This window comes from Brachyistius frenatus, unplaced genomic scaffold (genome assembly GCF_029030835.1).
Source record: "Brachyistius frenatus isolate BFR_SWC_R1_liver_20210118 unplaced genomic scaffold, ASM2903083v1 Contig_178, whole genome shotgun sequence".
NCBI lineage: Eukaryota > Metazoa > Chordata > Actinopteri > Embiotocidae > Brachyistius > Brachyistius frenatus.
In genome coordinates this window covers 424,195-452,176 of record NW_027210777.1, presented here as the reverse complement: position 1 = coordinate 452,176, position 27,982 = coordinate 424,195, and the positions used below count along the sequence as shown (strand labels likewise).

Sequence of the window (27,982 nt, the reverse complement as noted above, 5' to 3'; positions counted from 1 at the left end):
AGCAGCGTGGCAGGCACAACAAGCCCAGCGGTCGGTGCTCTCCGTCCCGCCGCTCTGCAGCAGTCCCTCCCGGTTCAGAGGACCACACCGACCCGCCGGCTCCTCACGGACGGAGAAATGAGCTCGCGCTCCACATTACGCTAACGTGAGCGCGTGACGGTTCCTGTTCACGGAGACCCTCGCGCAGACAGGAGGTGCTCCAGCCCCGCAGCTCGGTGTCGGACGGTCCCACCCGCAGCTCGGACCATGGCGGAGCGCAGCGGCCGGCTCAGCTTCCCCGGCAGTGGGGCTCTGAACAGACCAGTGCCCATGAACCTGTTCGCCACCTGGGAGATCGACGGCTCGTCCCCCAACTGCATCCCCAGGTAAGACTTGCACGCGCCGCGTCCCGTCGTACTTTAAACTTTAAAGCTAGCGCGTGCACTGCGCCAGACTGTCATTCAGGCTGCTAACCGGCTGCAGCAGCTAGCTGCTCACCGGCCCGGGAGGATGTCCTGCAGGCCCCGCTGCACCGGGCCCTCACACCTCCGGTGCACCAGGGCCTCACATCTCCGGTGCACCTGAGCCTCACACCTCCAGTGCACGGTGTGACGGTGTGTTTTTCACGGTGTGTGTTGTGCTCTGTGAAGGCGTGTGTGTTGTGTCGTGAAGGTGTGTGCGTGTGTTTCACGGTGTGTGTGTGTGTGTGTGTGTGTGTGTGTGTGTGTGTGTGTGTGTGTGTGTCTCCCGGAGACTCCGAGGTCACCATACAAACCTCAGTATTTTATTCACCACTCAGATCAAAGCTGAATCACCGTTTTATCTTCTTAACATTAGTTTTGAATTTGTGATGACGTCAGCAGTTAATTTCCTGTTTCTACTTCATGACTCAGCAGAAACACTTAACGTGATTAAAGATGTAAATCAAGCTGTGATGTCTGCAAGTGTTGAAGATGATGAGCCTCCTTTTCCTCCTCTTTCTCCTCTTCTCAGGCAGCAGTTAGATGTTTAAACTTGATGAAGTGAGTGTGGTCAGAGATCAAAGCTATCATTAATTCATGAGTGTTTTTATTTTTCAGACCTCTTTATCCTCTTTATTTAAAACCTTTTAGCTGTAATCACACTAATTCATTCCAGGAAGAGCTGCAGACTTTTTCACATAAAACGGTTCATGTAACTAAAGAGTTGCAGGTTCAATCCCCGCTGACCCCGTCAGTCTGTCAGTCAGCAGCTCCTCCACCTGAGGAAGTGTAAACTGGAGCTGGAGCTCTCTATTGACTTCCGTTCATCAGGTTGGACTGGAGGAACTCGTCCTGTCAGTCAAACGTTTCCTCCTATGTTGACCTCCAGAGACAAACTGGCAGGAATACTGTAATACTTTCAGCAGAGCTGCTGTTCATGACAGTTTTTGCAGAAAAATTGCAGGAATTTTGTTGCAGTTGCTGTAAATATTGTGGAGATGGTTTGAATGTGTTTTCATTATTGTGACTTCCTGGAGGGGCTGGTTTATGACTGTTGGAGGCAACAGGTGTACCGACCCTCTTTGCCGTGGTAACAATATTAAATGTGATGAATTTGGAGAAAGTTTGGTTTCAGGAAAAGATCCTGTTTGAGTTAAAGACAGTTCTTTTTTTTTTTTTACGTTGTGTTTGTGAGGTGAAGCCAAAGACCTGAGATGGAACACCTGCTGGGGGGGGGTCTGGATCTGCTAAATCACAGAACAGTCGTACATATGGAAGATGAATGACAGGATATCATGTACCTGTTATTAAAAACAACTCTCCTCGGACCCGCTGGTGTCCCACGGGCCCCTCAGCAGCTCCATAGTTTACTTCAATGTCGGACCAGGTCTGAACACAGAACGAAGGTGTGTTCTGATCCGTTCCTGAATCTGTCCCCCTCACATCTTTGCAGTTCTGCCTCAACACATCGATACACCAGTGTTTTAATTTCACCTGAATGTTATCATTTCATCCTCTAGTACCTCCGTCAGTCCCCTGTCCATCCTGCTGTTCCTCTGTCTGTCCCTCCGTCCCTCCTCCCAGCTCTGTGAGGATTATAGAAGTGCTGCCTGGGCAGTGATCTCACATTTCCCAGAGTCGCCTGAGGACACGAGCAGCTGAGCGGCTCATAATCACCTAATCAATCATCACAGGTGAGACATGGTGGGAGGACGACTTCCTGAGGAGAATGAAGAGCACTCCACCTCCTCTTCGTTTCCTCAGTGCTGTGATGTCAGGGGTGTCTCCTTGTCACTCAACGAGTCTGTTTACCGTGTTGTCATTAGTGAACACGTGTCCCTGAGGACAGACGTGTCCCTGAGGACAGACGTGTCCTCCGAGCCTCCTCGGACCTCCATCCTGCTGACAGACTCTGAGTCTCATCCTGGTATGTGTGAAGTGGGCGCCGGCTACATTTCTGTCCGTCCGCCCACAGAGAGGATGAGTGCTGTGGGGACGGACGGACCTCGGAGACAGAGGTGGGATTGAACGGGTCGTCGAGAGGCAGCTGGAGCCGGTTGGCCGTCATATTTGGACCTGTTGGAGGCGAGAGTGCTGAGACGTCTCTTTGAGAGGCAGCCAGACACTCGGTCCTTTGTCCTCGGCTGCTGGACGGTCACAATGCAGGAATTTAGAGTGGGACGACAAGGGGCCGTTAAAGCGTCTCATTGTTCCGTCCCTTTGTTGCCCTGCACTCAGACCCAGTTCTGTACCAACGTTTGAAGAAGACCGAGAAGCTGCAGCCTACTGGTGATGTCTCAACATCATCACCATCATCATCATAATCATCATCATGATCATCATCATCATGATTACCATCATCATCACTATCATTCTCAGCATTATCATCATCATCACATCATCATCTCATCATCACTATCATCATCACCATCATCTTATCACCATCATCATCACCACCACCATCATGATCACATTATCACCATCACCACCACCACCACCATGATCACCATCATCATCACCATCATCATCATCACTATCATCCTCATCATCATAATCACCACCATCACCACCACCAGCACCATCATCATCATCATCATCATCATCATCATCATCATCATCATCATCACCACCATCCTCATGTGGTTCTTTTTGGCTCCAGAATTAAAAAATGGTTTAAATCTGAACTCGAGTTACAAACCGACGTTTGTCGTCTCGTTCGGTTTCAGATATTAAAACGAGGATCGTCTTTATTTCTCTCCTTTAACACTGAATTATTTGGACTTCTGGAGCATTTGACATTTGACCTCTGACAGGTTTCCCTCTGTCAGTTTCATCACTGAGTGGTTTGGATTAATTCGTCCTGAATCCACATTAAACACACAGAGAGGTTTGAACTGGACCTGAACTGAACATGATGGTTCAGATAGATAATAGGAGCTCAGTGCTTTTAGCCTCCTGATGTAACCGTGGAAACGGTCCCTCAGTCACGAGAATGTCAGCTTCATTTGTTAAATCCTCAAATCTCCTCCCTGATAGTCGATGAACTCTGTAAAGACAGCAGCAGGTTTTCTGGTGGAGGTGACCTCGTTTAGACAAAGCTGCTCACTGAGGACAGACAGAGACAGAGACAGCAGCAGGTTTCCTCTGGTGGAGGTGACCTAATTTAGAGAGCTGCTCAGTGGAGACAGCGTCTCTGTGAGACAGGTGGTTTTAATGTCCCTTCACTCTGTCCTGATGGTGTCAGCTCTTGCTCTGATGAGGACACGCTCTGCTCTGTCCCTCTCAGAGGACACCTTTGAGTGTCTGATGAAGACGGTGCGCCGCAGCAGAACTCCGAGCAGATGTCACAGTCTGAGACAAAGATGGAGGCGGAGTCTAATCGGAGGTTTCTGTCTCAGACACACAGCGTGTCATGATGGCTCCTCTATTATTAAAAGATAAGCAGTCAATTATTGAGCTGTCGGACGGACATTAGGGACAGAGGGGGGCCCTCAGAGGACGTCTCCTTCCCATCCTTCAGTCTCTAAGGCCTCGTTCAGACTGATGGTCCACATCAGCTTCAAGTTTTATCTGGATGATGTTTGAAAGTCTGAACTGTAAAATCAGATGAAACCACATCTACAGATCACATGTTACCATGACGACATCCTCCTCAGAGACAGACAGACAGACAGAGTCTCGGTGGAAGACAACGAGGACAACAGTCTGTGGACAGACGCACAAATAAACTGTCTTCTGGAACTTCAAGGGTTTCCCATTCCTTTCATAATAAAAGCATTTAGTTGTGAGGAGAGCCTCAGTGTTTCCTGTTCCTTTCATCGTAAAAGCAGGTGTTTTCAGAGGTTTAATGATCCGCTGACACAGATTGAAAACAAATATGAAGAAGATTCAGATTTAAACTGCCTCCAGTCGTCTGTTTATTATTCATGAGAGACGGTTTATAGAGGAAGATCAGCAGCTTCAAAGTGTGTGTGTGTGTGTGTGTGTGTGTGTGTGTGTGTGTGTGTGTGTGTGTGTGTGTGTGTGTGTGTGTGTGTGTGTGTGTGTGTGTGTGTGTGTGTGTGTGTGTGTGTTGTTGACCTTGACACCCTCTGTTTTGTTGTTTTTTGGTCTTTATTTGACATGACAGTGAGACAAGAAGTGAGACGCATGGTCCTATAACTTAGTGATCAGGTCACCAACTAACCAGCCTAACACACACACTGGTTAGTTAATCTAACACTTCAGTTAGTTCACTTAACACTGTGGTAGTTAACCTAACACACTGGTTAGTTAACCTAACACTCCGGTTAGTTAACATAACACTGTTTAGTTAACATAACACACCGGCTAGTTAACCTAACATGCTGGTTAGTTAACCTTACACGCTGGTTAGTTAACATATCACACCGGTTAGTTAACCGAACACACCAATTAGTTAACATAACACTCCAGTTAATTAACATAACACGATGGTTAGTTAACCTGATACGCCGGTTAGTTAACCTAACATGCCGGTTAGTGAACCTAACAAGTCCACGCTGATTAAATATGAACCTTATTGTATAATAAACACAGGAAGCAGCTCACGTCTGTGTTCAAAGGTTCAAACCCTGCGACTAAACTATGTCATCACTTCATTACAGGCCTGTGCATTTATGTTTTTAAAATGTATGTGTTTACATGTATGTTAATACATGTAATGTGGGGGTTTGCAGAGGAAGTGCTGCTTGATGTTGCCATAGAGTCACTTTATTCAGCTGTGGTCTAACCCTGTTAATATTTACATTTTGAAAACGCTGTTTTAAGTTTGCAGAATTAGTTATTAGTCGTAGCTGTTTGTGTTCCTACCTCTGACGAACAGAACACGGTTTATGGATCACTTTAATACTGAAGAAACTAAAAACCAGGTTTTTCTCAGGGGAGTTCTGCTAAAATACGCTAAATGCTAAGCTACCGTCATATTTAACATGGAGACAAGACAGTGTGTTTGTTTGTATATATGTATGTGTGTGTGTATAAACTTCAGCACACGTTCATTCAGACTCACTCCAGTCGAAGCTTTTCTCCCGTCAGGCAGGTTGAATTTAAAATATATTTTTAGTGTCAGTGTGTCCTGAGTGTTGTGAATAAACACACACACACACACACACACACACACACACACACACACACACACACACACACACACACACACACACACACACACACACACACACACACACACACACACACACACACACACACACACACACACACACACACACACACAATCCCGCAGCTGAATATTTCATGAGCTGGGTGTTGGAGCCTCCGGCACACAACTGAATAAAAAGAGAGAACCATGGCAGATTGATTATGGTGTGTGCGTGTGTGGTGTACTTACTGCAGCAGAGCTCTGCTTGGACCTTAGTCACCTGCTGCAGCTTCTCTGTGTGTGTGTGTGTGTGTCTCTGGTTTCGGGGGGGGGGGGACAGTGTGTCCCCAGCAACCGCTGCGTCTTCACCACTTTAATGTCTTCATGCAGAATGATCTCCTCTCAGTGTTTCCGTTGATTGTAGTGGGTGGAGTCCCAGTTACCATGGTGACAACATCCCCACCAGCCGGCAGCTGTTTGTGTGACAGGTGTGAGATGTTACCTGATACAGGAGACCCAGGAAGGATGGAGGCAGCAGAGAACCGAGAGCCGTGTTTGTGAAGTTCGTCACAAATTTACGTGTTTGTTATGAGATCAGCTGATTCATTAACGGTGATCAGCTGGTTTATTAACGGGGATCAGCTTGTTCATTAATGGTGATCACCTGGTTCATTCAGAGATCAACTGATTCACCAGAGAGCAGGTGAGCTGTTACAGAGATTTTAGAAAACATGTACTGACTTTGTATTTCAGCAGACAACTTGATGCTTTTTCAATGGGAGTCTATGGAGACAGCCCCTGGTGGTCCTCAGTGGTACTACACTGTAAGGCTTCACATGTCAGAGATGGAGACTACAAACACTTTTACATTCAGTCTGGGTGTCTGTCCTCATTTCTGGTTACTATAGTAACAGCAGTCTGCCTCCAGCAGTAGAAGAGAAGACACCAACATGGAGGCTGTTTATGTCCTCATGCTGATGTTTGCAGATGTTTCAGGAGAATGATGAGGTGTCATCAGAGACGTTCTGTGTTTCATCCAGCTGTGATGAGCAATGCGTGTTTCCTGTATGTGTTGAGGAACACGTGAACTTCACGTCTGAAGTCACGGAGGGAAAAATAACCCATCTGAAAAACGTGATGCGAGACATTCAGGGTGTTCAGACTTGTCATGTGACCTGGTCTTCCTCCACGTGAACATGTTCAATGAGCCAACAGGTGAAGGATTAAGGGTAAAATAGAACTTTCCTGTCTCTCTTTAAAAAGCCCTTTGAGGAAAATTTGTGCGTTCCTTCTCAGTGAGTCACGAAGCAGCTGACGGAGAGCGAGAGCAGGATTACTGAAGATGTGGATTTTCCAGAACCCCCTGAGATGTGAGAATTTAGGTCACACTGACACATGGCGCTCTGCAGAGGGAGACAGAACCAACCGCAGGACGGATGGACGAGGTCGGGGGGTGATGCTGCTGAGTCCAGAACACGCTGTCATTCAGATTAGAGACCAACACAAACAGTCTGATCAGGAAACCAACACAAACACAGTCTGATCTGTGTACTCTCATAAAAACAACAAAACAACAAACAGTCTGTTCAGTGTTGTGGTTCTTCTGTAAATAACTCCAGCATTCATTACATATTAGGACTCTAACACAGATATGTTTGGGGGCGGGGCTGTTTGATTGAAAGGCTTGTGGTCCAGTCAGAGAGCTGAAGGTGGGGACAGTCCGGACTGAATGATTCTCTGTTGAATGTGGAGGTCGGCCAGAATCTAGTTTCACCTCTGAACATTCAGAAATGGAAGTTTTTTTTGCAGAGATTGAAAGTCACAGAACCGTGGGATGGTGAGATACTGAAATTAATTCAGTTCTCTGCTGATCTCAGATCAAACTGACTTTCAATTTCTTCTTCTGATCTATTTCCTGCTCAGAGTCTGATTACTACGAGGTTGCCTGTTTGAAACATAACTGTATATTATCATAACATATATCTTTATAATATATACCATCATAATATATATCATCATAATATATATTTTTTATAATATATACATCATCATAACATATATAGTCAGAATATATATCATCATAATATATATCGTCATAATATGTATATATATATATATATATATATATATATATCATCATAATATATATAATCATAATATATATTATCATAATATGACTAGCAGGTCGTATTAATGTATTAATGTGGCCTCACTGCATGTCTCTTCTCCTCTCTGACCCACATCCTCCAGCAGGAACACAATAAACCAACAGACACTTCAGACTGTTGTTGGTTTTCCCCAGAATAGTTTAGGGGTGATGTCATCGCCCCATTTAGTTCTGCAGTATGGAGGGAGCCGATGAAGAAAGGCCTCTGAGCTGAAGGAGGAGAAAATATTTAATTTTTCACTACTGAGGAGGAGTCTGAAAAACACGCATGCACGCACGCACACTGTCTCTCTCTCTCTGTTCTGCTCCGCTGGTCCAGCCCAGTAAAGAGGATTTATCTTTCCTGCCGTGATGCTGCGGCTCAAATGAAGTTAATGAAGGACTTCTGAAACCTTCCTTCCTTCCTTCCTTCCTTCCTTTTAGCAGCAGGAAAACGTCATGTTTGATTGATAGAAGATGGACTGATGGCACATTTACAGGTGTAAGTTGTAAGAATGAAGTCCCTTCTTTGTAGTAGGGGGCGACAGTGAATCACTGCAACCTCTTGTGGTACAAAGTTGTTTTGCGAGACAGGCGCTAGCCGGTTAGCATGCTAACTTCAGCAAATTTCTGTGCGACACAACCCAAAGACTTGTGTAGATGTTGGTCCACGTCTTACTTTCCCTTTAAACGATCCCACCTTCCACCTGTTGAACCCTGAGGAGGATCACAGCTGCTCTGTTTCCTCAGAAACTGTTTATCTGCTCTCATAAACTCTTGGGCTGCTTGTTGGGAGTGACTCACCTGTTTTAGAAACACAGCGGTGCTCCTGAACGCATCACTTCTCCTCTCTCTGCTCAGACTCTGCAGTCTGACCCTCAACAAGCTGGTCGTCATCAGGGAGCTCGACAAGGAGCTCATCTCCGTGGTGATCGCTGTCAAGATCCAGGTAGACATCACACACACACACACACACACACACACACACACACACACACACACACACACACACACACACACACACACACACACACACACACACACACACACACACACACACACACACACACACACACACAGACACGCACACAACAACACAGACACGCACACAACAACACAGACACGCACACAACAACACATACACAGACACGCGCACACACACACACACACACACACTCACACAAAAAAAAAAACACACACAACAACACAGTTATTATTGAATAATAACTGTTTCTTCTCTTTTTAAAACAGAAAAATGTACTTTAAAGCATTTAGTTTTCTTTAAACATGCAGCTGCAGCTTCACTGCAGAGACTTATTTCTTCTTTCATGTCCTGCAGGGCTCCAAACGGATTCTGAGGTCCCATGAGATTGTGCTGCACCCTAGTGGCTGCGTTGAGACAGACCTGGCGCTCACCTTCTCACTGCAGGTAAACAAACCGAATATAAAAAGTATTTAAGAACAGGCCTCTGTGTTCAGATTTCATTATTTGAAATAACACCTGAGCTCAGAGCATGTGTGGGAGGAGTTTTAGTGCACAGGTTGCCATGGCAACTGTTTAAACTTTACATCAGGTCCTGTCACAGATGGATGCTGCTGTAGTTTCATTATAAACTGTGAATCAAATGTGATCCAGAAAACCGGCCATGCCGTGATGAAGACTTCAATCCTTCCTTGTGAAGGAGGTTTTTATTTTCATTTTATTTATGTAATTTTTAAAGCACTGTGTTGTCAGTATAAAGCTGATCGTCCTGCAAGGCCCGATTCTTCATGTTCTCCTGCTTCCTGTTTCCTGTTCCTCTCAGTACCCCCACTTCCTGAAGAGAGAAGGGAACAAGCTGCAGATTATGCTGCAGAGGAGGAAACGCTACAAGAACCGCACCATCTTAGGCTACAAGACTCTGGCGGTGGGATCCATCGACATGGCAGAGGTCAGTATGAGCTCACATTACAGCAGCAGAGAGGATGATGGGTAATGGATTCCAGGCTGTGTGATGTAGAAGATAACCAGGTGCATCCGAAGTGTTCAGACAGACAGCAGCAGAGAGGAGCTGCAGCTATAACGGACTTTAAATACGTTTATTCAACCGTAAAACTCTATCTGAAAGTTCTAAACCCTTCTATGCAGTGCCCCCTGCTGTTATAGTTTACCTGTTTAATAGCCTGTTTCTTCTTCATCCTCCTCCTCCTCTCCTCCTTTTCCTCTTCTCTTCTCTTCTCTTCTCTTCTCTTCTCTTCTCTTCTCTTCTCTTCTCTTCTCTTCTCTTCTCTTCTCTTCTCTTCTCTTCTCTTCTCTTCTCTTCTCTTCTCTTCTCTTCTCTTCCTCCTGTCCTCCTCTTCCTCCTCTTTCTCTTTTCTTCCTCTCACATCTGATGAACTTAATCTTTTAAACTACAAAATAAAACACAGCAGTCTGTTCATGTGTTTTTCTGAATGTCCAACTGTTTCATTTTGATGATGATGATGATGATGATGAATCCCACTGAGGAAGGAGCTCTGACTGTTTGTAGTTCAGAAATGTCCTCCCGCGTGTCCGTCCAGGTGATGCAGCACCCGACGGAGGGCGGCCAGGTTCTTCCTCTCTGCAGTAACCAGAAGGAGCTGCTAGGTAAAGTGGCCGAGATCTGGATCTTCTCTCTGTCCAGTCAGCCCATCGACCACGAGGAGGCGGCGCTGCAGGGAGGCCAGAAGATCAAATGCTCCGGTACGTTGTGGTTCAACCGGATCAGAACCGTGGCACCCGCACCAGGTGGGTTCCGCTCTTGACCTGCCTCTCTTTGTCCTCAGATAACTACTCTGAGGAAGAGTACGAGAGCTTCTCCTCAGAGCAGGAGGCCAGCGACGATGCCGTGCAGGGACAGGTGAGTCCACCTGGACGTCCAGCTGACACACACACACTCTGTTAAAGGTGCAGTACGTAACATTAGATATAACGTTGCACTGTGCATTTCATTTCATAGCACCTGACACTTTTTCCATTCAGCCCAAGCTGTATTTATTGATTTTTATTTAATTTGATTTGTTTTTGTCTATATAGTCTGTCTGTGTGTGTGTGTGTATTTATTCATTGCTCTTATCTTTTTTTCTATAACAATTATTTTTTTATTTATCTTATTTCTTATATCTTATACTTATTTTTTTATTTTTTTCATATCATGTGCACCTTTTTGTTTTTCTATGCTGCTGTGACAAATAGATTTCCCCACTATAGGATTAATAAATTCTAAATCTAACCTATCTATCTATCTATCTATCTATCTATCTATCTATCTATCTATCTATCTATCTATCTATCTATCTATCTATCTATCTATCTATCTATCTATCTATCTATCTATCTATCTATCTATCTATCTATCTATCTATCTATCTATCTATTTATTAAAGTATTTATTCTTTTAATACGTCCATTCATGCAGATATGACAACAAACATAAACACACTGACGCATTCATCTTTAATGAAGCTGTTTTAACGTAGAAATATGACAAAGTAGAAACATGGAATAATCAAAAGAACTTATCACCGTCTGCATCAATGAACCGACGGGTGCTCTGGTCTTATTTATTGATTTGATTTAAAACAGATTATTATCACTGATTTATGTTTGGATCCAGGTTTATTGAGCTCTACTGAACTTGTCCCATGGAGATAGTCAGATCTATCAGACATCGGTCCCTCTGCCACCTCTTTATTTTCTACCTAACAGCTCTTTGACCTGCAGTTAAAACGACCCTCAGCTGTTAGTTATTGATATTATAAAACCTTCAGGGGTGTTACTCTGACTGTGCTCTTCATCAGGACATCGAGGATGATGAGTACGATGTGAGGAAGCTGAAGAAGCAGAGACGGTCCATCGTGAGGACGCCGTCCATCACCAGAGTAAGAGACAGGATGGTGTGTTTGGTGACTGTGTGTGGATCAGCTGTAGGTCGGTTCTGACTCTGGCTGTGTGTTGTGTTGCAGCAGCAGAACTTTAAGCAGCGGGTTGTGGCGCTCCTGAAGAGGTTCCGAGTGTCAGACGAGGTGAGTGTTTTTGTCTTTTTCTCCGGTCCGGTTCACAGCCTGCCAAACTGCTCAGACATGAACGTGTCCCTGTGAAGGTGCTGGACTCGGAGCAGGACCCGGCAGAACCGCCTCCGGAGGTGGAGGAGGAGGACCTGGACCTGGACAGTGTTGAGTTCGAGAACCCGAGCGACAGCGGCCCGGAGCTGGACGACGACGACAGCGTCCTCAGCACACCCAAACCCAAACTGAAGTGAGTCGGGCCTCATCGCAGTCCGGTGGTGCAGGAAGGAAATCATTTTATTTTGAAAATATCCGTGTACTTCCTGGTGACGTGCTCCCATCTCCCCGGTTGAGACTCCGTGAATCAGACTGGTTCTTCTGTTTCAGGCCGTACTTCGAAGGCCTCTCCCTCTCCAGCTCTCAGACGGAGATCGGCAGCATCCACAGCAGCCGGAGCCACCGGGAGCCTCCGAGTCCGGTGAGACCCCCCCCCTTCCCATCATCATCATTATCATCACCACTTTAAATATCAGCTCGCTGATTCTTCTACAAGAAGCCAACACGGTTCATAAAATCACAGATGAAGAGTGAATCTACCGAGCAGAGAAACCATCATCATTATCATCATCTGGACTTTTTTACTGTCTGACAGTCCAACAGAACCAGGAGATGTTTGTAATCTCCCCTCCTCCTCCTCTCCTCAGATTGACCTGGATAAAACCCGGAGCGGCGGGGCCAAGTTTTCAGAGGACGGAGGGTCCGATAACGCCTCCTTTGTGAGTACAGTCAGAACCCGAACTCAAGTTTAATCAGGACCATTATAGTCTGTATATGACTGTATACTGACTCGGACACAGTCAGAACCAGAACTCAGGTTTAATCAGGACCATTATAGTCTGTATATGACTGTATACTGACCCGGACACAGTCAGAACCAGAACACCTGAACTCTTCATCAGTACCTTTAGGACACCTGTCAGCTCCGAGACCTACTTCCTGTCTCTCTTGTTGTTTCCTTCAGGAGCAGCCAGAGGTTGTGACCCCGACCACCGAGCTGGAGATGGACAACATGGACACGTTCCTGGAGAGACTGCCCCCTAGTGGCAAAATGACTAAGACAGAGTCCCTGATCATCTCATCCAACAGGTGAACACAGGTCACCCATTTCTGTAAAGCACAGACAGACAGAAAAGATTCTTTATGATAAAACTTAGTACAGTATTCAACGTCAGAGAGAGAATGGCGTGAGCCGTTTCCTGTTGTTTTAACGTCAGTGAAGCGGCAGAACATCGTGAACAGTTTCCTGTCCGAGCATTCAGCCCCCCCGTATCTCCGTCTGTTTCCAGGCAGGAGCCCAAGCTGGCGGGGAGGCGGGGCAGGAGCACTTCGCTGAAAGAGCGGCAGCCCAGCAGGCCCCAGAACGAGAGGGCTAACAGCTTGGACAACGAGCGGTCCCTGGACACTCGCTGCCACCTACAGGTCGGAGGACTGAGCTGCAGGCTGAACCAGAAACAACTTACTGCTCCTTTTATTTCCTGTTCACAGTTGCAGAAGAGATTTCAGTAGATCGGAGGATTAATCTCAGCTCCATGATAAAATATGTTTTATCACACTGAACAGTTGTACGAATTTTGTTAGAACATTTAAACGTGGAACAAAAGCAGGAAGACGAAGGTGATCAGAGCTGCAACAGATTTGAGTTTGTTATGATCAGTGTTGTGAAGGTTTATGAAATATATTTTTATTGGCGGACAAGAGGCGGAGCAAATTTAAACGAGAGAACCAATCAGAAACGACGCTCGGAGTCAGAGACAAAGAGAATGAACGGAGGCGTCGGGACGCAGACAGGAGATGTACAGATTAAATGAAAATTGTATTGTATTGACTATATAGTCCTCATTTTAACCTGGGTTTTACGATTTCCTCGCTCAGATCCCCAGAAAGACAGTGTACGACCAACTGAACCACATCCTGGTGTCTGACAACCAGTTGCCTGACAGCATCATCCTCATCAACACGTCTGACTGGCAGGGCCAGGTAAGGAGCCATTCACCGTCTCATTCAACAGGAACATCCTGGTATTTACAGGCAACTGGTTAATCCATCAATTCCATGTATCTGGTCCACATGATGTTAGAGGATCACAGCAATAACTCTGGATTATTGTTCTATACAGCGAGGAGCTGCGGACAAACATCTGATGATAGTGTGACATCACTTCCTGTATAAGAGAGTTGACTTAATTTACTGTAAAATGAAATGAATCTGCAAACATTTCTACATGAGCATGTAGTATTTATCATTTTTAAAAAGGGATGCAGAAACTTGAAGGTTCAGAAAACAACGATATATACGTTTTATATATATATATATATATATATAACTATATCCATCTATATCTATATCTATATCTGTTCCTCGTTGTCTCTCAGTATCTTTCAGACATGCTGCAGAACCACCACCTGCCGGTGGTCTGTACCTGCACCACGGCCGACATCCAAGCTGCATTCAACACCATCGTATCCCGCATACAGAGATTGTAAGAGGCTCCTGTTCCACCTGTCTTTCACGTCCGCAGACTTTCAGGTCACCGACTGTCCTCCTTTCTGTTTGTTGCCAGCTGTAACTGTAACTCCCAGACGCCGGTCCCCATCAAGATCGCGGTGGCTGGAGCACAGCACTACCTCAGCGCAGTTCTGAGGCTGTTCGTGGACCACCTCTCCCACAAGACCCCTGACTGGCTTGGCTACATGAGGTTCTTGATCATCCCTCTGGGTCGGTGACGTCCTGCCACACATTTAAACCTGCTGCGTCCTCTCTCGTTGTTGTGTTAGATGTAATGTACACTCGGAGTTACCATGGAAACGATGTTAATGTCAGAATGAAAGCATATTTTAAGTCGTGTGATCCGGGTTCTCAGGTGCACATCCCGTCTCCAAATACCTGGGGACCATCGACTATCGGTACAACAGCTTGTTCCAGGACGCTGCCTGGAGGGACCTGTTCCTGAAGCCGGAGGCTCCTGTTGTCGGTGGGCTCCTTCACCCCCCTCCCCACCCACACGCACGCGCACACGCACACACACACACACACACACACACACACACACACACACACACACACACACACACACACACACACACACACACACACACACACACACACACACACATTCTCAGTTTAACGGGCTGTTGGAGGAGAGCTGGGAACACTACTGGTGCTGTTCATGTTACTGCTACTGTGTGTTCAGGTACTGAGCTCTCCCCCCCTCGTCCTCCCATCCCCCCCGCAGCCCAGGAGAACCCAGACGTTGTGTCGAGGGTGACCCAGTACATGGTGGGAGCGAATGGAGCTCACCAGCTCCCCATTGCCGAGGCCATGCTCACCTACAAGCAGAAGAGGTACGTTCCCCCTGCTCAGAGTCCTGACGGTTGTCGGCAGATGATCAGACAGAAGAGTTTCTTACGTACTGTAGTCCAGATGTTCCTCTAACACCTGCTTCTAATGCAGCAGTTGTTCAAAAGGGGATTGAAATGTTCTCTTGAAGATGAATCAAAGTAGTCATGAGTCAATTTCAACATTTCATTTCATGTTTCGAAATTAAAAATGCAGTGTGAGGAATGAGGAGCTTAAATACTTTAAACTACACTATCACATTTAAAATGAATAATACAAAGATGTACCATCTGTGAATGCGGTGAACATTTGAAGTCTCATAAATGTGTCTGAATGATTTTAAATAAATAAATAATTTTAATAAATAAAACCACACAAAGCTCTGCGTTTAAATAAGCTGCTTTAATTTCTTTTAAAGAATGAAATAAACTTGCCGTCGATCTAAAAACCTGCACAGATCCAACATCTTCCCCCATAAAGTAAAAAATTGGATTTTAAAGAACCTGATTTGTCAGCATTAAATTTACATTTGGCAACTTATTTTTTATAGCTTTAGATAAATCGCATGTAATCGTTTGATACCCGTTTATTCCTTTCGACAGTGTGTCTGTGTGTGTCTGCATACTTAAAAAACTTAGCATAGACAGTAGAAGCGGAGGGAGACAACTAGCCGAACTAACCGGTAAACAGCTGGTAACCAGTGGAGACTCCAGTCAGTTAGTGGTTTGAGCCAAGATTTACTTTGGCAAATACACCCCTTTTATAAATTCAAATTAATGTTGCAAATGATTAAAGTGGCGTTGTGGATAGCTGTCTCCTCGTTCCCAGGCTTAGCGCTCAGCTAAGTTAAAGAAATAAAGGAAGTGGATGAACGATTATTCACAACCAAAAAAAAGAGTAGTTTAAAGCTAAAACAATCAGAATCAGCTTTATTGACCAGGTATGTTTACACATACAAGGAATTTGACTCCGATTGTAACTTCTCTGTGTGCAAAAAAACAGACAGACATAAATATATATATATATAAAGCTATAGGAGGAGGGACATGATATATAGCTAAGAAAGAAATATCTACACCTAAACAATGGTGCAATTGCACCTAAAACAACTGATATATTCTGTTTGCATTCAACCCCCTTTTAAACAAACTGAGGTCACAGTTTGACTAATCTTGTGCTGTTTATGTGTCTTCACGTGTCCATCACCGTGTGTGTGATTAACATGTTTTATTCTTTGTTTTATGTTTTCTTTCTTTGAAGGAAAAAGAGCTTTCATTTTGATTTTGCAGTCAGGTATTGTGGTCGACTGAGTTTTCTTTTCCGTCCTGTAGTTGCTGATTCCTGCTCCTCTCTCTCTCTGTGTGTGTGTGTGTGTGTGTGTGTGTGTGTGTGTGTGTGTGTGTGTGTGTGTGTGTGTGTGTGTGTGTGTGTGTGTGTGTGTTTCTCCTTCCGAGTCGCTGCTGCTGCCACTTCAACAGCAGATCTTCTCCAAAGTTCACGGTTTTATCAGCCAGAGACTCAATACAGCGTCCTCACCAACTCTTAACAGCAGTTGGTAAAGTGAATCAGAGAGCAGGTCGTTATCTCTTTTCGTGGGTTAAAGGTCGGTCACTGTGTTGTTGTTGTTGCTTTTGAACGCAACATGACGCGGTGCAGTTTTGAATCCCTGAGTTCAACGGTTAAAGTAACTTAGTTTAGCTTCGCTTAGTTTAGCATTTAGACTGGGCACGGGGGGACAAACATGATTAACCTGAACGTGAACTACACAATTTTACTCTCCCCTTTTTTAGTACACATTAAACCAATGATTTAATGAGTACGGTCTAAAGGTTTGGTGTTTGCAGACTGTTAATGAAAGCAGTTGGGATGTTTCCTCTGTTAATCTGACCAGCTGCGGTTTTTGTATTTTGCACACTGATATTTCAGTTCTGATGATTCTTCTCATCCACCGGACAGACTCACTCTGAGCCGCTCCACGCTGCCGAAAAGGGTCAAAGGTGAAAACGTGCTGTTAAAGTGGCAGAGTGGCGTTAGCTTCCCGTCCTCCTCCCCTGCTGTTTCCTCCTTGTGCCTCTGGCCTTCATGTCTGTCTGTTATCGTCCTGTCATGATGTGAAATTATCCACTTTCATTTAATTATAAACTCGAACCACCATGTTTCAGTCTGATGTCACCGGGGTCAAACCCACCTCCCAGGTGTTACAACCACTTATTAAAGCTTTTATGGTAGCTGGCACGAATGTTTTCATATATTTATTTTTAAATTATTTCATAATCATTTCCTGCAAACATCCCGTGATCTGGTCTTAATGATGGGTAAAATGGGGAACGTCCATTAAAACCGCATTCTGTCTTAAGTGTGTCCTCACAATGTAGAAAATATGTGGAACGACTCTGGAAGTTTATTGTTAAACTTTCTCTATTTTTCTGAAGAGGAAATGATCCGTAGATTCGATGAGAAGTTAATGTGAAATACTGTTCGTTGACATATAAACACATCCACTGACAGAATCATGAAACGGGGGTTCATGATTCAGCTGTTTGTTTACTTACATGTGGAACCCATTGAATCCGACATACGAAAGACACGAGACAGACGTGATGTGACAGACACACGGCGGACATGGTGGTCCCCGCTCTGGCTGCTCTGATGACGTCCCTCGTGTTGTGTTGGACAGACAAAGTGCAGACTGTCTTCTTTCTGTGTCCCTCCTCCTATAGTCTCTCTGTGTCCTCCCTGGGGGGACGATGGCAGGTTTCCGCAAGGCAAGAGCAACAACCTCCTCTCATCCAACACGTAGACTCAGTACAGATCCATCATACCTATTTTTCTGGCTCTTGTCAGGAAAATATTTCATGTAGTTAGAAGTTCTGTTCTGTTCTGCCGCTTTCAGGCGGTCCACAGAACCACAGAGGTTCTGGGTTTAGGTTGGTGCTCTTCCTCCTCCTCCTCCTCCTTTCCGACTGTAGTCCAGTTGTTCCCCTGAAGGACTCGCTGCCTCCTGACTCTGATCAGGTGGATCCTCTGCAGTGATTGGCTGGCATGTTTTTTTCTCTCTGCTCCAATCAAAGGCCTGCAGACAGGAAGCGCTTCTGTTGTAGTTGAAGTCCAGCAGCATGTGCAGCTGGGCTCTGCATGGTTCTGTAGATGTCAGTGTTTCTGACTGTAGGAACTGACAGGTTTATAAACGATCTCAATCCCTTTAGTACCATGTAGCCGGTTCACCTGCTAACCTGTTCACTCTCATGTCTCTCTATCCTCCATCATCACCTGTCTGTCTTCCTGCCTCCCTGGTACCTGAACTCTCCTCTGGACTCTCCACAGCCCCGACGAGGACTCTTGTCAGAAGTTCATCCCTTTCATCGGAGTAAGTCCCATCAGAGCCCATATGATATGATACATGATAATATATGATGTGATATATGTGATGTATGATATGATATACGGTGGTGTGAAAAAGTGTTTGGCCCCTTCCTGATTTCTTATTTTTTTGCATGTTTGTCACACTTAAATGTTTCAGATCATCAAACAAATTTAAATATTAGTCAAAGATAACACAAGTAAACACAAAATGCAGTTTTTATTATTAAGGAAGGAAAAAAAATCCAAACCCACATGGCCTTGTGTGAAAAAGTGTTTGCCCCATAAACCTAATAACTGGTTGGGCCACCCTTAGCAGCAACAACTGCAATCAAGCATTTGCAATAACTTGCAATGAGTCTTTTACAGCGCTGTGGAGGAATTTGGCCCACTCATCTTTGCAGAGTTGTTGTAATTCAGCCACATTGGAGGGTTTTCTAGCACGAACCGCCTTTTTAAGGTCATGCCACAGCATCTCAATAGGATTCAGGTCAGGACTTTGACTAGGCCACTCCAAAGTCTTCATTTTGTTTTTCTTCATCCATTCAGAGGTGGACTTGCTGGTGTGTTTTGGATCATTGTCCTGCTGCAGAACCCAAATTGGCTTCAGCTTGAGGTCACGAACAGATGGCCGGACATTCTCCTTCAGGATTTTTTGGTAGACAGTAGAATTCATGGTTCCATTTATCACAGCAAATCTTCCAGGTCCTGAAGCAGCAAAACAGCCCCAGACCATCACACTGCCACCACCATATTTTACTGTTGGTATGATGTTCTTGTTCTGAAATGCGGTGTTATTTTTACGCCAGATGTAATGGGACACACACCTTCCAAAAAGTTCAACTTTTGTCTTGTCAGTCCACAGAGTATTTTCCCAAAAGTCTTGGGGATCATCAAGATGTTTTCTGGCAAAAAATGAGACGAGCCTTAATGTTCTTTTTGCTCAGCGGTGGTTTTCGTCTTGGAACTCTGCCATGCAGGCCATTTTTACCCAGTCTCTTTCTTATGGTGGAGTCATGAACACTGACCTTAACTGAGGCAAGTGAGGCCTGCAGTTCTCTGGATGTTGTTGTGGGCTCTTTTGTGACCTCTCAGATGAGTCGTCACTGCGCTCTTGGGGTAATTTTGGTCGGCCGGCCACTCCTGGGAAGGTTCACCACTGTTCCATGTTTTCTCCATTTGTGGATAATGGCTCTCACTGTGGTTCGCTGGAGTCCCAAAGCTTTAGAAATGGCTTTATAACCTTTTCCAGACTGATAGATCTCAATTACTTTCTTTCTCATTTGTTCCGGAATTTCTTTGGATCTCGGCATGATGTCTATCTTTTGAGGATCTTTTGGTCAACTTCACTTTGTCAGGCAGGTCCTATTTCAGTGATTTCTTGATTGAGAACAGGTGTGGCAGTAATCAGGCCTGGGTGTGGCTAGAGAAATTGAACTCAGGTGTGATAAACCACAGTTAAGTTATGTTTTAACAGAAGGGGGCAAACACTTTTTCACACAGGGCCATGTGGGTTTGGATTTTTTTTTTCTTCCTTAACAATAAAAACCATTTAAAAACTGCATTTTGTGTTTACTTGTGTTATCTTTGACTAATATTTAAATTTGTTTGATGATCTGAAACATTTAAGTGTGACAGACATGCAAAACAATTGGAAATCAGGAAGGGGACAAACACTTTTTCACACCACTGTGTGATAAAGGATGCGATATGATATTGAATTTTTTGTTGTCATTTTTGTTTTGTTTTGATTCTTCAGATGGTGAAAGTCGGCCTCGTGGAACAAACGTCTGCAACATCAGGTGAGTTTGGACTTGTGGAGATTTTAACATTTGACAGCAGCAGTTTCTGTTCAGACATCTGACCACCTTACATGTGTGGTTTATGAATATGATGAGCAGCATATACAGTGGGTACGGAAAGTATTCAGACCCCTTTAAATTTTTCATTCTTTGGTTCATTGCAGCCATTTGCTAAAATCTAAAAAGTTCATTTTATTTCTCATTATTGTACACTCAGCACCCCATCTTGACAGAAAAAAACAGAAATGTAGAAATTTGTGCAAATTTATTAAAAAAGAAAAACTGAAATATCACATGGTCATAAGTATTCAGACCCTTTGCTCAGTATTGAGTAGAAGCACCCTTTTGAGCAAGTACAGCCATGAGTCTTCTTGGGAATGATGCAACAAGCTTTTCACACCTGGATTTGGGGATCCTCTGCCATTCTTCCTTGCAGATCCTCTCCAGTTCCGTCAGGTTGGATGGTGAACGTTGGTGGACAGCCATTTTCAGGTCTCTCCAGAGATGCTCAATTGGGTTTAGGTCAGGGCTCTGGCTGGGCCAGTCAAGAATGGTCACAGAGTTGTTCCGAAGCCACTCCTTTGTTATTTTAGCTGTGTGCTTAGGGTCATTGTCTTGTTGGAAGGTGAACCTTCGGCCCAGTCTGAGGTCCAGAGCACTCTGGAAGAGGTTTTCTTCCAGGATATCTCTGTACTTGGCCGCATTCATCTTTCCTTCAATTGCAACCAGTCGTCCTGTCCCTGCAGCTGAAAAACACCCCATAGCATGATGCTGCCACCATGTTTCACTGTTGGGATTGTACTGGGCAGGTGATGAGCAGTGCCTGGTTTTCTCCACACATACCGCTTAGAATTAACGCCAAAAAGTTCAATCTTGGTCTCATCAGACCAGAGAATCTTATTTCTCATAGTCTGGGAGTCCTTCATGTGTTTTTTGGCAAACTCTATGCGGGCTTTCATATGTCTTGCACTGAGGAGAGGCTTCCGTCGGGCCACTCTGCCATAAAGCCCCGACTGGTGGAGGGCTGCAGTGATAGTTGACTTTGTGGAACTTTCTCCCATCTCCCTACTGCATCTCTGGAGCTCAGCCACAGTGATCTTTGGGTTCTTCTTTACCTCTCTCACCAAGGCTCTTCTCCCACGATTGCTCAGTTTGGCTGGACGGCCAGGTCTAGGAAGAGTTCTGGTCGTCCCAAACTTCTTCCATTTAAGGATTATGGAGGCCACTGTGCTCTTAGGAACCTTGAGTGCTGCAGAAATTATTTTGTAACCTTGGCCAGATCTGTGCCTTGTCACAATTCTGTCTCTGAGCTCCTTGGACAGTTCCTTCGACCTCATGATTCTCATTTGCTCTGACATGCACTGTGAGCTGTAAGGTCTTATATAGACAGGTGTGTGCCTTTCCTAATCAAGTCCAGTTTAATTAAACACAGCTGGACTCCAATGAAGGAGTAGAACCATCTCAAGGAGGATCAGAAGAAATGGACAGCATGTGAGTTAAATATGAGTGTCACAGCAAAGGGTCTGAATACTTATGACCATGTGATATTTCAGTTTTTCTTTTTTAATAAATTTGCACAAATTTCTACATTTCTGTTTTTTTCTGTCAAGATGGGGTGCTGAGTGTACATTAATGAGAAATAAAATGAACTTTTTTGATTTTAGCAAATGGCTGCAATGAAACAAAGAGTGAAAAATGTAAAGGGGTCTGAATACTTTCCGTACCCACTGTATCATTACTGGGTGAAAAATAATGTGATTGGTTAATTAAGAAATAGCTGTATCAATGAACCTTTATGGTATAAATAAATAAACAGTCATCGGTGGCAGAAAGTTCAACCTCACAATGATTAATAATGTTCTGTAACATTCTTAAAATAAGTTTCATTATATGTATGAGGAACACGGAGGAGCCTGTTGGTCAGAGTCTTCATTTATTGTGTTTATTGTTTATTTATTATATGTTGAGATCAGACGTTAAGACACTCGGAGATAACTGACGAATGAACCGTCTCCTCCTCAGGAGACTCCGACGACGCAGCTCCTCTGGGCTCCTCGCTGCTCTCCTCCACCCCCCCACATGTGTCACCTGCTCTCAAGGAGGCGTCGCCCACTCCACCCTCCTCCCCCTCTGTCAACACCAGCTTTTGCGCTTACAGGTGACAAATGACATAAAGCGGCTCCTGGTTTAAACTCTCTCATTTCTCCCCGATCTCAGAATGAAGGTCCGATGTAATGTTTCGTACTTTCAAAATAAAAGTGTGCATTTCCTGCAGCTCCGTGGGTCAGGCAGAGCTGATGGGGCTGCAGGTGGACTACTGGGTGGCCCCCACCGAGAGGAAGAAAGACATGGAGAAGCGGGACTCCTCCGCTAAAAACACTCTCAAGTGCAATTTCCGCTCGCTGCAGGTCAGCCGGCTGCCACTGGGGGGCGCGGAGCCGAGCACTCACCCCGTCATGTCCATGACAGTGGTGACCAAGGAGAAGAACAAGAAGGGTAGGCTGCACACCTACGCTGGCGGTCAGGTTGGAGGCAGCGGAGGAGTCAGTCAAATAGTCCACATAATAATAATGATAATAATAATAATAATGATGTCATCAGATCCAGAAGAAGAGGTCTGAATCCTTCTGTCACTCTCTCCTGCAGTCATGTTCCTCCCGAAAAAGATCAAAGACAAGGAGGTGGAGTCAAAGAGTCAGGTGATCGAGGGCATCAGCCGCCTCATCTGCACTGCCAAGCACCAGCAGACTATGCTGAGAGGTGAAGTCCAGCTCACACCTGCACACACCTGTTCACCTCCGGGTGCTCTGATTACAGCCGGAAACCATTGTTGTCCATGTCCTTCCTGTCTCCTAGCCCAGTGTTGATTGATTGACATGTCCTTCCTGTCTCCTCCTCCTCAGTGGTGATTGATGTCCATGTCTTTCCTGTCTCTTCCCCCTCAGTGTTGATTGATTGACATGTCCTTCCTGTCTCCTCCCCCTCAGTGCTGATTGATTGACATGTCCTTGCTGTCTCCTTCCCCTCAGTGCTGATTGATTGACATCCTTCCCATCTCCACCTCCTCAGTGCTGATTGATTCACATGTCCTTCCTGTATCCCCCCCCCAGTGCCGATTAATTGACATGTCCTGCCCGTCTCCTTTTCCTCAGTGCCGATTGATTGACATGTCCTTCCTGTCACCTTCCCCTCAGTGTTGATTGACTGACATGTCCTTCCCGTCTCCTCCTCCTCGGTGCCGATTGATTGACCTGTCCTTCCCGTCTCCTCCCCCTCAGTGCCGATTGATTGACCTGTCCTTCCCGTCTCCTCCCCCTCAGTGCAGATTGATTGACATGTCCTTCCCGTCTACTCCTTCTCGGTGCCGATTGATTGACATGTCCTTCCCGTCTCCTTCTCCTCAGTGCCAATTGATTGACATGTCCTTCCTGTCACCTTCCCTTCAGTGTTGATTGACTGACGTCCTTCCCCTCTCCTTCTCCTCAGTGCTGATTGATTCACATGTCCTTCCTGTATCCTCCTCCCAGTGCCGATTAATTGACATGTCCTTCCCGTCTCCTTCTCCTCAGTGCCGATTGATTGACCTGTCCTTCCCGTCTCCTCCCCCTCAGTGCCGATTGATTGACCTGTCCTTCCCGTCACCTTCCCCTCAGTGTTGATTGACTGACATGTCCTTCCCGTCTCCTCCTCCTCGGTGCCGATTGATTGACATGTCCTTCCCGTCTCCTTCTCCTCAGTGCCAATTGATTGACATGTCCTTCCTGTCACAGTGTTGATTGACTGACATGTCCTTCCTGTGCTGATTGATTCACATGTCCTTCCTCAGTGCCGATTGATTGACATGTCCTTCCTGTCTCCTCCTCCTCAGTGCCGATTGATTGACCTGTCCTTTCCGTCACCTTCCCCTCAGTGTTGATTGACTGACATGTCCTTCCCGTCTCCTCCTCCTCAGTGCCGATTGATTGACATGTCCTTCCCGTCTACTCCTCCTCAGTGCCGATTGATTGACATGTCCTTCCCGTCTCCTCCTCCTCGGTGCCGATTGATTGACATGTCCTTCCTGTCACCTTCCCCTTAGTGTTGATTGACTGACATTTCCTTCCTGTCTCCTCCTCCTCAGTGCCGATTGATGTCCATGTCTTTCCTGTCTCTTCCCCCTCAGTGTTGATTGATTGACATGTCCTTGCTGTCTCCTTCCCCTCAGTGCTGATTGATTCAGGTCCTTCCCATCTCCTCCTCCTCAGTGCTGATTGATTGACATGTCCTTCCCGTCTACTCCTCCTCGGTGCCGATTGATTGACATGTCCTTCCCGTCTCCTTCTCATCAGTGCCGATTGATTGACATGTCCTTCCTGTCACCTTCCCCTCAGTGTTGATTGACTGACGTCCTTCCCATCTCCTCCTCCTCAGTGCTGATTGATTCACATGTCCTTCTTGTATCCTCCCCCCCAGTGCCGATTAATTGACATGTCCTTCCCGTCTCCTTCTCCTCGGTGCCGATTGATTGACATGTCCTTCCCGTCACCTTCCCCTCAGTGTTGATTGACTGACATGTCCTTCCTGTCTCCTCCTCCTCAGTGCCGATTAATTGACATGTCCTTCCCGTCTCCTTCTCCTCAGTGCCGATTGATTGACATGTCCTTCCCGTCTCCTCCTCCTCAGTGCTGATTGATTGACCTGTCCTTCCCGTCTCCTCCTCCTCGGTGCCGATTGATTGACATGTCCTTCCTGTCTCCTCCCCCCCAGTGAATTGACCTGTCCTTTCCGTCTCCTCCCCCTCGGTGCCGATTGATTGACATGTCCTTCCCATCTCCTCCTCCTCGGTGCCGATTGATTGACATGTCCTTCCTGTCTCCTCCTCAGTGCTGATCGATGGCGTCGAGTGGAACGATGTGAAGTTCTTCCAGCTGGCGGCTCAGTGGTCCTCTCACGTCAAGCACTTCCCTATCGGGATCTTTGGGCACACCAAAGGTCCTTACTAGCAGCCCCTGAGAGACTGAGACGTGGAGGACAGACGCTCCTGTCCTCCCTCATGCAGACAGCTGTTAATCGAGTCCTCTGTCCGTCCCCGCACACCTCTTTTTGTTTTCTGTCTTAATTTAATCTCCTGCGTTTGTCCAAATTATTTAATCTTTTGCCAGTTTTTTTTATTTTTTATTTTCTATTTATGAACAAATTTCTCAAGGCAAAGCTGCCAGGGAACTTTTCTTTACTCGGCTTTTTAAAACAAAATCCTGCTGAGGTTTTATAATCTTTTGAGTAAAACAATCTTATGAAGTAATAATTAGAAATGACCTTTAGCCTTTAAAAAAGAGAGTGAATGACCCCATGTTCCACTCTGCTGTCGTCCTTTCTTGGTTGGTTTTAGCTGCCCGGCACAATTAATCTTGAATATTAAAACGAAGAGCAGCTGCGGGTGATGAAGAGGAAGAAGTGATGGTCATATTTTGTCGGTACATATATGTATCTTTGACCGGTGGCTCCACAGACTGATGTCCGTCCGCCGTCCTGAGAGGAACAGAAGTCTGATGTGCAATAGACTGAAAACTGTGTGAATGAAGCTGTTAGATTACACACTTCTCTTAGTTGTGACTTTCACTCTGCTCGTCTTTACTTTCTGTTCCTCAGAAATCGGCCCCGGGTTCAAAGAGTTCTGCTCCAAAATTCAACAGAAAGACGGTCACAAACATAAAGCAGTACACTGATATGTTGGTAAACGCACTCATTCATCCTCTGGTTGAGAGAATGGATGAGGAGATTGATGACACTCTCACATCAGGAAATATGAAGCTACAGCTAGCAGCTCGTTAGTTTAGCTTAGCATATGACTGTCTGAAAATCTGCCTCACACCTCTGAACTTCATCGGATTAATGAATTATTGTTTGTCTAAAAACTCATGAGTTCTACAAACAGAATTGTAGAAATGAGGAGCTGTGGTTTTATGGCGGGACGACAGGAAACACTTCAGCACATATTTCCTCCAAAAACCACAACTTGTCATGGTTTTCTAATCAGATTTTCTACGGATCACACAAAGGAAAATATTGGGTTATTTTTAACCTGTAGACAGATCTCTAATAACTGCTAGCCTGGCTCTGATCAAAAGTAACAAAACTTCTCCTACCAGCACGTCTAAACTAAACTAACCTGATACCCTGTTTGTTCAGTCCAGATTAAAAAAAACTGAGCTGGGCTAGCTGGTTCTCTGTGCTAAGCTAAGCTAACTGGCTGATAACTGTAGCTTCAACATCTGCGACCCAGTACTCTGGAGTGCTTTGAGTGTGCGTGTTGTGTACCGTGCTCAAACACGGTACAACAATCCGAGCCTGGACTCGGGTCCAGATCAGATGTATTCAGGTGTCACAGGTAGCAGGAAGTGCACCGCTGTCTCTTTTTAAACGTGGCCGCTGCTACAAGATCGCTCTGATTGATGATGAAGGTGTTCGCGAACATTTGGTTCAACAAAAGAATCCAAAATGACTCCGACAAAAGTTTTTCAAAGTTCTAAAATGTTGCTTGAAGTTTCTTTTAAAATGAAGCAAACTTTGGATCTTGTGTTTAAGCAGTTTTTTCTAAGAACTTTGTCCTGTGGCCCCACCCCCTCATCACCACCCTCATCACAGTCCTCCATCACCCTGCTCATCACCCCCCTCACCACCCCGGTCATCACACTCCTCCAACACTTCCCTCACCACCCCCCTCATCACACTCCTCCATCACACTCCTCCAATACTCCTCCATCACACTCCTCCATCACACTTTTCCATCACACTCCTCCCAGTCTCGTGTTAAAATGTGAGTTCAGTTGAAGGCAGCTGTGCCAGCTGCAGCTCCTCGTTACCTGAAGGTGTTGTAGATCCCGTAGAGGTGAATGTAGTGAAGGTACCTTCATGTAAAGCACTTTTAAATGTTTGTCTATTATAGATGAGTGTATTTAAACCTGCAGGTAAATCAGAGCTGAGCAGCTGCACAAACAAGACGTAGTTTATATGCAAACGAAGCCTCCGTCTGTCCTCGGTGCTGAGTAAGGACATGTCCCGCTCACATTTGGACTGTTTTTTATGTTCACCTACAACCTGTCTGTGATGAATGAATCTGCTCCTTTTTATGTTAAAACTAAGAAGAACTTATACAAATGTATTTCCTTAGCAGTTTGATTATAACGCTCGCCAATTTCTTGATAAGTGCCTAAATTGTTTAATTTTGACTAATCGATATGAGTAAATGTACCTGGCTAAAATGGTGCTGATTCTGGTCCCACAACAACAGAATATCTGGTTCACTGAAGGAGAGAAACGTCCACGTTGAGCATCCCTTCCTTTGTCTCTATGTTCAACATGTTTTAGATGTTTTGGTTCTTCATGTCATCTGAGAAAAAGCTCATTGAAACGGAAAGTTCCCTGAAGACTACCACTGTAATCCCTCAGCCTGGAGGAATAAATCTACTATACACACTAAAGGTTCTGTTGGGCGTCACTGAGCCGTTATCTACCGGAGAGATGAATGGAAGCTGTGTTTCAGTGGTGAATTAAAGGTAAACAAGATGTTGAATAATAAATATGTTCATGAGTTTTACAAGGGCAGCAGTTAAGTTAAACACAAAGTCTGGAGCTGTCAGTCATGTCTCATGATCTTCATCAATAGAGGAGCTGCTCAATGAACCGAGCTGCTGTTTTCAAATCAAAGATCATCTGTGAGCCTCCTGATGAAGAT

At 45.2% G+C, this 27,982-nt stretch overlaps 1 protein-coding gene across 10 annotated transcripts; it reads left to right on the top strand.

Annotated features, from left to right (window-relative positions):
- Position 1: 1 nt before the first annotated feature.
- Positions 2 to 27,797, top strand: pacs2 (phosphofurin acidic cluster sorting protein 2). 10 transcript variants are annotated; one of them, XM_069717650.1, is made up of 26 exons: positions 2 to 365; positions 8,564 to 8,651; positions 9,042 to 9,131; positions 9,508 to 9,633; positions 10,244 to 10,406; positions 10,490 to 10,563; positions 11,504 to 11,584; positions 11,672 to 11,728; positions 11,806 to 11,960; positions 12,098 to 12,188; positions 12,415 to 12,486; positions 12,732 to 12,856; positions 13,057 to 13,189; positions 13,643 to 13,747; positions 14,143 to 14,249; positions 14,331 to 14,485; positions 14,631 to 14,741; positions 14,961 to 15,111; positions 16,367 to 16,399; positions 17,827 to 17,871; positions 18,431 to 18,473; positions 20,226 to 20,268; positions 22,291 to 22,426; positions 22,544 to 22,764; positions 22,915 to 23,028; positions 25,132 to 27,797. In XM_069717650.1, the coding sequence occupies exons 1-26, from the start codon at positions 247 to 249 to the stop codon at positions 25,248 to 25,250; spliced, it is 2,757 nt and encodes a 918-aa protein (XP_069573751.1). In that variant the 5' UTR covers positions 2 to 246; the 3' UTR covers positions 25,251 to 27,797. The 10 variants fall into 10 exon arrangements, with proteins under 10 accessions (XP_069573751.1, XP_069573754.1, XP_069573750.1 ...); XM_069717653.1 differs by having other exon boundaries at positions 11,669 to 11,728; positions 15,003 to 15,111; XM_069717649.1 differs by having other exon boundaries at positions 11,669 to 11,728.
- Positions 27,798 to 27,982: the final 185 nt, after the last annotated feature.